The 14,357-nt window shown below is 44.4% G+C and overlaps 1 protein-coding gene across 1 annotated transcript in view; it reads left to right on the plus strand.

The window, feature by feature from the left end:
* The first annotated feature begins 412 nt into the window (after positions 1 to 412).
* The window catches only part of MKX (mohawk homeobox), a 47,894-nt gene continuing 33,949 nt past the window's right edge, over positions 413 to 14,357 (plus strand). The window contains exons 1-4 of the mRNA XM_057374174.1: positions 413 to 594; positions 2,596 to 2,755; positions 10,489 to 10,642; positions 11,919 to 12,254. Of these exons, the coding sequence (XP_057230157.1) occupies positions 413 to 594; positions 2,596 to 2,755; positions 10,489 to 10,642; positions 11,919 to 12,254 (832 nt within the window). The remainder of the gene's footprint in view (positions 595 to 2,595; positions 2,756 to 10,488; positions 10,643 to 11,918; positions 12,255 to 14,357) is intronic.

Consider the following 14,357-nt stretch of genomic DNA (forward strand, 5'->3'; position numbering starts at 1 on the left):
GGGAAAAAGGAGTGAGAGAGAGAGCAAGCGAGACAGAAACACCAAACCCGACAGAAAACCCGCGCTCTGAACTATTGCGACACGGAGCGAGGAGCGCGGCGAAGGCTGGCGGCGAGGTGCGAGTGGGAGCGGGCCGGGCCGTGGGAGCGGGCCGGGCCGAGGAAGCGGACCGGGATTGGGTGGGGGGGCCGTGAGAGCGGGCCGGGCCGTGGGAGGGGCGGGCTGTCTCCCCCCCGTGGGTGGGCAGGCGGCGCCCGGTGCCTCCGCGCTGCCCCCCCGCCGGTCGCGCCGGGCGGGTCTCGGCGGTTCGGCGCGGCTGCCCGGTGACCGCTGCCGCCTCCCCGCAGCGCACAGCGAGCCCCCGCACCTCGGAGCCGGCGGCCAGCACGACGGCGGCCCCCAGCCCCCCACCATGAACACCATCGTCTTCAGCAAGCTCAGCGGCCAGGTGCTTTTCGAGGAGGACGCCAAGGAGCGGGAGCGGAGCGGCCGGTCGTACGTGGGGGTGGTGGAGGGCCCACACCACGCCGAGGTGCTGCTACCCGACAGCCCGTCCATCAAGGAGAGCCTCAGCCTGCGCAACCGGCGGACGGGGTATGCCGTGTGCTCGTCTCCGCGCCGCGCACCGGCTTCGGGGGCGGCCCTGCCTGCGCTGCCGGCGCTCCCGGCCGCCGCGTCGCCGATTTGGGGTCGCGAGATGGGTTTCTAGCTGGGTCTTTCCCTGCGCCCCCGGGTCCGTATTCTCTGGGATTCTCATTCCGCAGCCACGGTGGGAAATTCCGGCAGTAGGTGATGCCGGGGCGTCCGATCGGGCTGGAATGTGCCAGACAGAGCGCTCCCGTCCTGCTGCGCTTGACCTCCCCCTCTGCCTCCAAACGAAAACAAGCCGGGAACACCGGGGTTCTACCGGCTCGTTCGGGCCCCTCATGCAATTAAAGTCTCCAAAACGGAGGCGCCAGGCGGGACGTGTRAGACCTGGGAGACGGGGCRGCGGCGGGGCCGGWGCCCGGCGGCAGTGCCGGGGCAGCGGGGCTGAGGCGGGCGGGCAGTGCGCTGCCCCGGCACTTGTTCCGCCGTCCCCGCGGGCTCGCAGCGCGCCGAGCGAACGGGCGGGAAGCAGCTGCATTGACGATGCGTTCCCAGGAATGGGATTTAGAAAGGACTAGCGCGAATCAGGGGCTGGCTAACATGATGTTAGGATCGGGTTTGCTAAAACGGCAGCTGAGAGTAAGCCGCCCGAAGCTGGATTTTTTTGGAGGGTCTTTGGGTCTTTTTTGGTTTGTTGTGTTTTGGGGTTAGGTTTTTTTTTTTTTTTTTTTTTGGTTTTTTTTTTTTTTTTTTTTTTTTTTTTGATACTGGAACAGGTGAAATAGAAGGTGGTGAGAGGACGTGAGAGCTCCGGCGTGTTGTGAGCCGTAGCTCGGAGGGTTGAACAGGCGAGCGCTGACCAGGCATTTCGGGTCAGTGTTACAAAGTAAAGATCGAGGAGCACTGTCAGGCGGCTGAGAACGCGAGGAGTCCTGGGGAGCTGCTTGTACTGAGAATTTCCACCTTAGCGATTGCATCAGCTCGCAGCTTTAGCGGCGGTGCTGGCCGAGAGGAYGCAGGTGTGTGTCACCGATGTGTTATTGCAGCCGATCGCGGCGGAGCGGGGCCGCCGCGGGAGCCCCGGGCGAGGCAGCGGCGCGGTTCGGCCCGGCCCGGCCCCGCACRGCCCCGTGGCGCCCTCTGCCGCCGCCGCCGGCCCCAACCGGCCTCTGAGATTTCCTTAGGATTTCTCCAATTTTGTTCACTCACTTTTTATTGTAGGCCTTTATTTACAAAGGGACACCTTTACTTTTTTTGTTGGTTGTTTTTGAAACGGAACCCGGGTTTCGTGCCCCCGACATCCGCGGCTTTGCGGGCAGCCTCGCGTCGCTGCCGGCGGCGCTGGGAGCGGCACGCCGGCTCCTCCAAGAGCAGCGCTCGGCGCCGGCTCCGAGGAACGAAATGATCCAGGAGCTGCTCGGTGCCGCGGCTATCTCTGAGTATCAGCGGGAAATAAACGCGGGGGGTCAAATCAGGCTGGGCTGACCCCGGGGCAGAGCGCACCGCAGCCGCGGGATGCGCGGCCGGCCGTGCGAGCTGTGGCCTGACGGCGCTGGAAAGCCCCTCTGCGAACGGCCTGGCCACGCCGCCTGTCAGGTGCCGAGCACGGAAAACATCGGACACTCGCACCGGCGGAGCCCTGGCYCCGCTGAAATCCCCGCGGGGAAGCCGCCCGGGCCCGCCGCATTATCGCGGCCATTCACCGGCTYTGAGTCCGCTCGCCCTGACCTTCCACAGGGAGTTGGGGGAGCTGGTGGCATCACCTTTCTCTTGAGCCCGAGAGCTGCGGCTGTAGAAAGTCCCCGAACACCCCGCGAGGCCGGGGCTCGGCTCCTCCGGGCCGGGCACACCCCGGGGCTGGGTCCGCTCTCGGACAGGGCGCACCTTCCGCAGCCGCGCAGGGAAACCCGGGGCCAGGCGGGAGGAGCGGGCAGGGTCCGGGGCCGGGAGCGAGCAGCGGGCGGGTGTCCCGGTGCTCCGGTCCTCAGCGCCCCTTCTCCGCGGCAGGGCGCGGCAGAGCGGCGGGAAGGTRCGGCACAAGCGGCAGGCGCTGCAGGACATGGCGCGGCCGCTCAAGCAGTGGCTCTACAAGCACCGCGACAACCCATACCCCACCAAGACGGAGAAGATTCTGCTGGCCCTCGGCTCCCAGATGACCCTGGTGCAGGTAAGGAAGGGAACCCCTCACCACCACCTTTAAACGCCGCTCTGAGGCTTTTCGTGGACGGGAGGGATGGGGACAGCATTCGCCAAACTCCTCTGTGAGCTGAGCAAAGGACGGTGCTGGGTATTCGGGAGTATCAGTGCAGTCAGCAAGACCAGGGATTGTGTGCACATCCTTCTCTCATTCTCTGGGCTCCTCCACCCCAGCAGGACTGTCTCTCTCAAACAAGAATTACCACATCTGAGCTATCATAGATGGAGGAGTGCTAAAGATAATCAGCAAAAAGTGCGTGCTTGCTCTCCTAGGAATAGATGCCCTCATCCTTTCATCTCATTCATAAATACTCTGAAAATATTTTTGCTTAGTCTTAAAAAATTCTCAATTAAAAAAATATCAGTCATGGGAGATTTCAGCACAGAATAGGAATTGTTGAGGAAATTGCAGGGASCTACTCTTTCCTTTTGAAGTGGGGCTAGAATGGAAACTGTTCTATTGTTCTGGTAATAATTGTCATCACCTGTTGCACAGATATTGGCATTACCCTACACATTGTGTGCATTGGCTGAGCACATACTGACTGCACTTCATAGTCTTGCAAGAATTATCATTGTAATGTAATTAGACACGGGGAGTAATTGTTTTGCTGTCAGGTAATATTCCCCTGAAGTGACTGGCAGTTGTCTTGCCATAAGAGGCATAAAGTTTGCTGCAAACGTTTATAAATCTCACTTCTTTGTTCTCTTTGCCATCTGGCACTCTACTGAAATGTGTGGTTAAATGCTATCAGTTGCTGAGTGATGCTATCTCAGGTCTGGATGCTACAAAGATTTACGCATTGTGAATAATCTAATTTCCTTACTGCAAGCTATTGCTAGGTGCGTAAAATGAAACCCATGTGTTTGCAGGACTGGGTCCTCATCACTCTGCCGAACACATTATGTGTCACTTTGCAAAGGACACAAATAGATCAAAGTAACCTAAAGGATAAAAAAAAAGCAGGTGGTAATTCAGCTTTATTATTTTGAGTGCACCTTCAAAAAAAGCCTGTGCTATGAACTTCAATTCTAGTAATGGCAAAATGGGAAATTTTTACACTTCAGTACCTCACTATGAAACTTACACTAGGAAAAACACTATAGGTTTAACAAAAATAATATTAATATCTCAGAAAATGCCAGTTATAACTGGAAGATATTGTTAAAACAACTTCTCTTTTATAAAATRTACATGAAAAGTTTAAACTATGAATTACATAAACACCATCCCTTCAATGGCACAATTCAGTAGGAGTACTTTATTGGACTATGGCTCTCAGAATATCCCTGCATATTTACATGAGATTTAAAACATACATCCAGAATATGTGTTGGGACACTTTCACACTGATGACATCTTGAGGAGTTCCGCCAATCTTTTAAAAATGCCTCAGTATGAACAGGGTACAGAAAAAAACTGGTGGGTTTTTGCAGAATTTCTCTCGTGGCAGCTTTGATAAATGCTGATGGGGATAAGCTGTGTTAGCCTTTATAAAAGCATCAAGTGAGCCACGGCCACTACTCCATAGAGTTTTATGATCTATGTAAGGTGCAGAATAAAATTAAAAAGAATCAAGGAGGGCTGCATTTAGCTCTGTCAGACTGCTGTGACTCTAGTGGATTTACGCTGAAACTGAATTTGACCAGTTTTGTTTCTATGAACTGTAATGTTTGAAAGAACTGTGCAAACAGGCACATCTATCTTCATTTACAGAAGCACACCATCAAAGAGAAATCTCAGGTGTTTTGTCCATCATTTGTGTGCAGTGGTCTTTTAATCCAGGACTGTAATAGCATCTGGATGAGATGTAAATACATATGTCTGGCACCAGCAGTAATTCCTGAGCCTCAAAGAATTAAACAATACACACCCCATACCTACTTTTTGGATGCCCAAAAAGACCGAGATTGTAATCCAGTTCAAATTTTTTGTTCTCTAAGAGTGAGAGAGAGCACGTGAGGCTGTGGTCTCAGTGACACTGGGTGCATCTGATATAGCTTTCCTGAGGGCTGTGCTCTTCCAGACAAGTGGCATAACCAAGAGCAGGTTTGGGACTTTGCTTCGGTGTCTGTTGGAAAGCTTTGCTTCTGTCCCAGGAGAAGCGTTTTGCAAAAGCATCAGATGAGGTTGCCTACAAATTGTTTTTCTAATCTAGTAATATTGTTGGACGTCATTAGAGAACCAGGAATCAGTGTATGATGTTTCCTCTGGGTTAAACGCCTTCACGTTTGCTGACCTGTCTCATATTTCCTACGCTTTTTACATTTTTCAGTGCTGTCCCGTGGTGTTTGCTCCCACAGCTTTCCACTCTTGTGGAGGCTGTTGTCTGCTGACAGCTGCTGCGTCTTCCCAGCATCCCTCATGTGCTGACATCTTGTCGTCACAAGCCCTAGGAAAGGCAAAAGATACTGTTGAATATCGTTTTGAGTTTCTGCCAAAATGCCATTTAGTGAATGAATGGCTGGGGTTTTTTTTTGTTTTTCACCTGACTGATAACCTTGGAAAAGATCTTCAGCAGGTGTCTGGAAGATGATGTTGGTCACAGATATATTGATAATTCAGATGTAACTCTTCTTCCTGTGCTTTTCTTTAATCTAATGAACCTTGTTCCAACATGTACCATCTCTCCAAAGCTCTTTCAGGACCACGGTGTAGATAAAACCAATTCTGTTGTGAGACAGAGGTGAACATCTGGTCCRGTTTTATACTTTTGTTATTAGGAGAACCTAATGATGTGCAGATACTAATAACTTTTGTTATTGCTATCTGCATGTCAAATCTTCCACAACTTTATTTTCRCTAGTTTTGGTATCACTCAGTTTACTGATTTTAAATTAATTTATTCTACTTCACTAATACTTTGTCCTATGCCCCTGTTCTTGGGTGCAKTGGGACAGCAAGGGGACTATTCCAGATGCAAGTCCAACTGCGCTGCTGAAAAAAAGTCAGACTCTTTCAAGGAGGTAGGATTTTGCAGGAATCATAAATCATCTTGTTTCTTAAATAGTAGTAGCAAAACCTGGGGCAAATTCTGGGCTGACTTACTCCTGTGCAGGCCAAAAAGGTCTTTGGGAGTCCTCAAGGCAAATGTTATTGCAGATTTCAGTCCAACAGTCCAAAGTTTTCTACTTCCMCAACTGCCAAAGCAGGAAACCAAAAAAGCAATATAGTTTGAAAAGGCATTTTATATTTTAGTCCAATTAGATTCCAATTCAGAATCCAATAATTTGTCCTATTAATATGCTATATTTTCATTYGTATTATTGCCACAGTGCTTGATATATTTTATTTTAAATTTTGGTTTAGATTTTCTTGTGAAATAAAAAAGAAAAATGGCTGTATATTCCTTCCAGAAAGAAATATGAATGTGTGTATTGTTGAAAAGAAGGTTTTTTCAATACAAGGATTAGTATATCAGTCATGTGCTGCTATGGATTTAATAGTATTCAGATTTATAAAGGCGTATCTGGATTACTGGAGGAGGAGAATCGCTTGATGTCTGTTCCCTTTCTGAAAGTTTGGCCACTCTTAAGCACTGAAGCAGAACAAATTACAATAAAATTGAAGATGTGTCTTCAGAAGTAAAGCCAGAGGGTCAATATTTCATGATGCTGATATAAGTACCTGATGCTCTTAGGGAACAACTGAACTGCTGTAAAAAATGAATGCTGGAAAGCACATCTATTATCGYTCCCGGTGGATTTTGTCTTTTTACTTCTCAAAGAACTACAGGATTGTTACTTTACAAGAATAGTGAGTTTCATCATCTGTTTTTTCAAGATACTTAGTTCTTGGGAGGTTTATGTGACAAAAATTTTCCCACTGGCTTTGATCTAATTCTTTTTTTAATCATTTTTGAACATCACAGTAGTGCAGCTTGGGACCATGGGAGAAGTTGAATGTTTTTGGCAGCTTGGGTTGTTTCTTTCTGTAATGGTTTAGGTAAGTGTGTAGCAAACTGGCAYTCTGTGAGTGCGATTTACAGCAGCAGGAACTCTGTAGGGTTTTTAAACTCTCAGGATTTTTAAAGACCACATGGATAGACAAAGTAGCATTTGGGGCTGGTTGAAATGAGTGGTACAACTGCTGTCTTTGGAAGAGAGAGGTGGTGGCTGGAGGTCAGGGTGACGGTGCTGACTGGTACAACCTGTGGCCATGCAGCCTCTTCCAGTGCACACCCCCTGAGGTTCAGTCCAAGACTGAAGCATGAGAGAGGTGTTGAATCTCATGATGTCTTAGAAATTAGAATGTTCCAGCAACATGCACTAGTGCCCAGAAGCAAGAAATCACCCAGAGATTGACACATAGATGAAGCCTAAAAATCTCTTAAACGGATTTGACTAACTTCCTTCCTCCCAAGGCTTTAGTGGGCCTTATTGTAATTGGATAAGAGTTTTTAGAGTGAATTTGCTGCTTGATGCTTTAGTAGAAGGTTTCTCTTCTAAAAGCTGACTTGAAGTTCTTTCAGATAAAGATAGTCATTTAGGTTGGAAAAGACCTTTATAACCATCAGGTCCAGCCATTGATCCAGCACTGCCAAGTCCACTGCTAAACCATGTCCCTAAGACCCACATCTACATTTCTTTTAAATACTTCCAGGGATAGTGACTCAASCACAGTGACTTCCCTGAACAGCCTGTTCCAATGCCTGGCAATCCTTTCTGTAAAGAAATTTTTCCTTATGTCCAATATAATCCTTCCCTGATTGAACTTGAGGCCTTTTCCTCTTGTCCTGTCTCTTGCCACTTGGGAGAACAGTCTGATCTCCCATCCTTTCAGGCAGTTCTAAARAGCAATAACATTTTCCCCGAGCCTCCTTTTCTCCAGGCTAAACATCCCCAACTCCCTCAGCTTCTCCTCATCAGACTTGTGCTCCAGATTCTCCCCACCTCTACTGTCCTTCTCTAGACCTTCTCCAGCACATGGAGAAGCACAATGTCCTTCCTGGATTGAGGGGCCCAGAACTGGACACAGCACTCGAGCTGTGGCCTCACCAGTGCTGTGTACAAGAGTGTGATCACTGCACTGGTCCTGCTGGCCACATGTTGCAGTACAGTTCTTAAAATTATTAGAAATGCCTCTGCCCAAATTAAGGTGCAAATGAGACCATATGYCRAAYGATTCCTGTCTCTGACACCACACTGGACAGTTTTTTGCCCAGCAAAGAGCACACTTGTCCAAGCCAMGGGTAGCCMGTTTCTCCAGGAGATGCTGTGGGAAGTTGTGTCAAAGGTTTTACTGATGTCCAGGAAGACACATCCACAGCCTTTCCCTCATCTATTAAGTAGGTCACCCTGTCACAGAAGATSAGGCTGGTAAAGCTGGACCTGCCTTTCACAAATCCTTGCTGGCTGGRCCTGATTGCCTGATTGTTCTGTACGTGCTGTGTGATGGCACTGAAAATCATCTGCTCCAGAAAGAACATGATGACAAGGTGCAATATATTTATCTCATTATGAAATAATGATCAAATACTACTACTCCCTTCTCTCATAGCAGAAGACTTAAAATATGACTCATCTTTTCATRTTGATATGCAGAAAGCAAAGCAATGGCATGGGAAGAATGAGCCCAAAATATACTGAGTACCATGCAGAAATCACTCCTGCTAAATTTAATTGCTTTTATGTATGAATCACACTAATACTACCCTATCTTTCTTTTCTGTAAATGGCACTTCACTGATGAAAAATTTCAGTATGTAATAAAATGAKGCATAATGAAATCTTTCTTGTGAGAGGTTGGAAAGCTGTCAGTTTGGTAAAATGTGGCAGTAACTGCAATCCTGTTCATTGGGACCCTGGATTGATCTATCTCTGCTGTTAAATAGTTGATTTCAGAATTACATTGTCATGCAGCAGGTGACTGCTGCTTCAGCTGAGTAGTCTGGAGTGAGTTTGCTAACAGCATTAGAAAGGGCACGGATTCCAGCCCACCCTATCTCTTCTACTATAAAAATTGCTGTGTCAATATAGTGATTATAACCAAGTAGCCTCGGATGAGAATGAAAATTACTTACTCTGCCAGCTACACTTTTGGTTTTCTAACCTGTCACAGTAAACTACATGGCTTRTATATGTTTGGCATCTGAGCACTGATCCATTCCTCATTGTATTTTCAGTGGAACCCTGTTTCATGTAAATGTGATTTTAATTAAAATCAAAGTAACAGGCATAAGGCACTACTGCTAAGTTCTACCTGGGACTCTGAACTGAAGCTTTGCTTTTTCTTTAGGCAGATAATGTTTCTTTTTCTCATAATCACCTTAGAAGGGGTTATTGATCCAGAATAATTAGAGAGATACTTCTGTGTGATTTATACAGTAACCTCAGCTACGACAGAGAGTTGACAAAACTAGGGCCAAAATCCTGCACTAAGGTCTACAGTCTGGCTCTCTGTTAGGTGGGGCAGCATGTATTGATAAAACAGGTATGAACTTGCTTTGCCTGTTGATGTAAATTAAATTGTATGATTGTTCTCTGCTCAGAATATGACAACAGTAGTCTCTGGCATCCTCTGTGTGCATACTCACAACACAAAGATGTGAGTGGGGCTGCAGGCTCCTAAAATCCTTTACATTCTCCTTTGCAAGTAATGTTGCCCTGTCTGCTTCTTGCAGAGGTCATGCCAAAATGCACTTATTCCTGCAAGGGGTAAATTGCTCTTTTAAGACCTTATTGATCATTARACAAATGCTCTTAGAATGTAGGTTGCTTGCCTCTGCTCTTGCTCATAGTAAAGTTACAGTTGTCAGTATTTTCTMTTTTATATCTTTTTAGTTGCAGTAGAATCAAGGCCAGCATTTTCTCAGGTGTGCTTTCATGCAAAGTCACTGCAAGTACATGCATCCCACGTGGTGGTTTAATTAGCACTGTTGGCACAGAAGGATAGTCTGTTCCCTTTTGCTCATTCAGTGCCTAAAACAGTGTGAGATTCTTGTGTTTGAGCCTGACTTTGTGGATGAGTCTGTATGCTAGAAGGATACCAACACATATCCATTTTGATGTGTCGCACTCTACAAGATGCTTTGCAGCTGGGAAGGAAGGCAAAGACTATTATTTAGTAGTCACCTTGTGAGGAGTCTGCATCTTCGMCAGTTTTTAGGGTGTCCAGAACAGAAAGAGTTTGTAAAATCTGCTRCCCTGTAGAGCAAATGGTTGATTTCTGCAGTGAGTCAAAGCACGCTGTACTCTGTGTAAGACTTTCCTGATGCCCACGGCTTGTCAGACGAAGAGTACTGTCAAAGTAGAAGGAAAAATTTGGGCTTTTATATACAAATTCAGAATGTCATTTTCTATTCAACAGCCTTATTGTAGCCTATATAAACATCAAAGGAAATTCCTGAATATTAGCTATTAGTTTTAATTTAGGAAGTTGRTAATATATTGAAGGTTCATATTGAAAGTTCAGGGCTTTATCATTAAAATAAAAATTTTAAAAAAAGATGAATATGAAACTAGTATTTGAGACACCGTAATTGAAACCTTGTGATAATGTGGTTTTGCTGATATTTGGGAGGGGTGGAAAGCCTGAACCTGCCTCCTTGTATGAGGTTCCTGCTCTGCTCAGTGATAATTTCATGGACTTCTGATCATATTTCTCTTGTTTGCCTTGAAGCATACATAAATCTCTTGAWAGCTCTATGGATTTGTTTATTTGTGTAATTTTCAAGGGAAACTAATGCACTCATTTGTATGCAGGTATCAAACTGGTTTGCCAATGCAAGGCGCCGCCTGAAGAACACTGTCAGGCAACCAGATCTGAGCTGGGCTTTACGAATAAAACTGTACAACAAATATGTTCAGGGAAATGCTGAGCGACTCAGCGTGAGCAGYGATGACTCATGCTCTGAAGGTTTGTTGATGCTCTTTTATCAATTTTAAACTGATTAAAGTATATTTAGAAAGTATTAGATACCCTAAGTTAGCTGTAGTTTTTARTCACAAAATACCCTCAGTGGATCTGCCTTAATTTTTTTTGTGAATTAGGTATCTTTTTTGGTTCCAAATCAGTATGCAACCTTGCAAAGCAGGATTTTGTAAGTTGTTCAAGGGGACAATCTGGTTGCATGTTATTGTATTTCATTGTTACTAGAAAGAGAATTGTTAGTTCATTACATTCTACAAGCCTATTCCTTTAATCTGCATTAAAGGAATCTGCATTAATTAATTAATGCTGATTATTCTGCTTTAATCTGCATTAAAGGAAAATAATTCATTGGTAAAAAGAACTGAGGAATCTCTTGATTGTTATTTCCTTGATGGAGGGGCTATAGCAATATACATCATTAACAGAAGAATCTGATTAACTTCAGTGGAGCTTATTAGAYGGTAAACTGAATATTACTGTTATTTATATCATGTATTTTGCTAGCAACTGTTTTMTATAAAGAATGCACTGCAATTCTCTTTCTTACTCAAATTAACAAATGAAAGATTTTTTTTAGAGGTCCATGTGTTTTTAATAGAACACTTTTATTAATTCTGTCTGTGGGTRCCTTTTTTAAACAGTTGTGACATGGAGATTTAATGACAGGAACAAGTGCTACAGAACATTGTCAGAACTCTGTATGTGAATTTTTAGAAGAGCATGTCTCAATTTGTACTCAATTTCAAATATCTTTGTTCTAATTTCAGACTGTACTCACATTTCCTGAAAAATGTGAGAATGTACTCACATTTCTACTCACTTCCCTTGAAAAGATTGCTTGCGGAACAATTAAAAGAGTACAGTTTAAGCAAATGCACCTAAATATGCTGTGGTATTCAGGCAAACCAAATTTCAAGTTATGATAGTAAAAATGCAGCTTATTCACACAGCTTTCAAAATACTTATCATTGAGTTAGGGCACTTCTCAGTTTTTTTCTACCTGATCTGTGTTACTCACAAACAAATTAGGCTCAAAGACTGTTTTCTATAGCAAATTAATTTAGAATAGCTGGAACATCTGAGAACAATGGGAACTACTATGAGCAGTGTGTGAACAGAAGAAAATGAAAATCAGWGTCTAATGCTGAAGTTACTGTCTAGTTTTAGTTATATTTACCACAATTCAAAACATGTAGAGAAAGCCTCATGTTAAATATTAGGTACTCAATATATTACTGTATCTTTGTTCTTTCCTTTTCAGATGGAGAAAATCCTCCAAGAAACCATATGAATGAAGGGGGATATAACAAACCAGTTCATCACACTGTGATTAAAACTGAAAGTTCAGTAATAAAAACAGGAGTGAGACCAGAAACAAGTGCCAATGAGGATTATGTGTCACCCCCCAAATACAAAAGCAGCTTACTGAATCGTTACCTAAATGACTCATTGAGACATGTCATGGCTACTAACGCAGCTATGATGGAAAAAACAAGGCAAAGGAATCATTCCGGTTCATTTAGTTCCAATGAATTTGAGGAGGAACTGGTGTCTCCATCATCATCAGAGACAGAAGGCAATTTTGTCTATCGGACAGGTAAGGGATAATTTTCTGCCTGGTTTCTATTACAGACAGCTTCAGTAGACAGTGTTTCCTGCAATAAGTGTCACCTGATGATGTCTTTTATGAGACTGGGTAACTTCTGTCCATCYTCTCATATGACAGCAGAAAATTCCTGTCCGTCTTCTTGCATGAGAGTAGATTAATCCTGTCCATCCTCTCATATCAGAGTAGATAAATCCTGTCCATCTTTTCATTTTCTGGACATGTTCTGCCTGCAATGTTACAGTTAAGTGCTGTTATTGACCACTAATGAAGCTGGTTTGCTTTTGAAATGGAGCAATGGGGATAATTTTTGAAATTACAGAGGCCACTTTTTGTCAGCACTAAGGCAGCAGAAAACTCTTGAGCATTCTATTACAGTAAGGGAGGWCTAGAGGAAGACTGAAGTACTCCATGGCCCCTGGAGCTAGGAGAAGGAGGAGGAGGGCTTTGAAATTTTGGGATGGCTGTTTGTGACATGAACACCTTCTCCTGTTGTACAACACCTTTTCTGTCCTCAGAGTCTCTTGTCCACTATGTGACCCTTTGGTRCTCATGCATCTCTTAGGAATACAGGCATTAGAGTGGACTAATTTCTGCATCACCCTCCAGATACAGTGCACTGAGCTAAGGGGTCACAGACTTGGCCATTAAATATCTTGTCTTACTGATTTTTGAAGGRTTACACATAGTTTGTTATTTTAATCTTATCCATAAAACCAAAAAAKCCTGATGTAATATCATTCATTGTGTTACCAGTCAGAGGAAGACACATGGGACTGCTCGGTTCATGCTGGTAAATTGCTATAAATCAGGGCAAGATCAGCACTTGCTCCAGTCCATGTGAGGCAGGGGATGCTGGAAGGCTCCTCTTGTGAAACTACTTCTGTATTTCTTTGGGGTAGAAGGCAAAAAAAAATTCATTTTGAAAAAAAATGAAGTGTGGCTGCCAAATCTCTGAAGGTCTACACCAGTATCTCAGGGTTTCCATCCATTGCAGCAGCCCCATGCGTTGTCCTGGGCCTTTCTTGGCACTTATTCTGCCAGGGACCACCCTTAGGGCAGCATCACTTTAGGGATGGATATTGCTGAAAAGTGGTGGAGGATTTTGCAGTAAAGTTAATACAGATTTAGATTTTCTACTTGGTTCCCCTTGGTTTCCCTGGCAGGCAGGTTCAAGTGCCTTCACAGCCTCCCAAGTTTGCAGCCTTTGCTCTCTCTTTTCTGACATATTTCTTCTGATTTTTTTTTTTTTTTTGTCCACGTGGAGGGCCCACAAGGGTGAGTTCCATGGTGGGGATTGGGAGGATGTTTGTGTGTGCAGGTTGTTGGGAATGACTGAGGAGCGAGTGGGGGCCCTTAGAGAAATGAGATCTGGTGGAGAGAAGAATAGTGTGTGTACAATTAATAAGTTTCAAAATTTACTCTGTCCGTTAATTTTTTTTCTCAACATACCAAATGCATTTGGTCTGCATTACAAGTGTATTGTCTGCCAAGTTTTATTTTTAAATGAAAAGTTACTCAAGAACAGATGCAGCAGCTCAGATATGTAAACTTCTGTTTTTCTGCACTTTATACCATAACCTAAAAATGGACAAAATGACATTTTAAAATTTGTAATTGATTTGCTACTKGGTTAAGTTTTTCTTGACAAGTCTCAAGCTGCACTGAAAAATATGGTCATTAATGTGAAGGCTGTGAGAGGCACACTGTAACTGTGTAAATTCACCAGCTGTGCTGGAATGACTAAAAACTAGTATATTTGTCCTTAAAGTTCATAAGTGACATTCCTGGAAYGCCTCTTGAGATCGTATTTGAGTCAGTTCCTAAATATCTTCCTTAACCAGCAGCTCTCAAAATATAGTTTTATTCTTTTTGCAGTTTAAAAGCAGACAAGGAGTATATAGAAAGAAAAAAACATCATGTATATGCATGATATTTTTYGCTATACCATTGCTATATGTGTGTGAACATTCAGGAAATATAGATACAAATGGGCTTTTTTTTCAGCTATAAAATTAGAGTCCCATTAATGATTTTCTGATTATGTTATACAAGAATTAAGCTTTTCATGAACAATGCAGGTATTTTCAAGTT

The sequence above is a fragment of the Malurus melanocephalus genome, unplaced genomic scaffold, assembly GCF_030028575.1.
Source record: "Malurus melanocephalus ecotype Western Australia unplaced genomic scaffold, MMel_1.1 scaffold_218, whole genome shotgun sequence".
Classification (NCBI taxonomy): Eukaryota; Metazoa; Chordata; class Aves; order Passeriformes; family Maluridae; genus Malurus; species Malurus melanocephalus.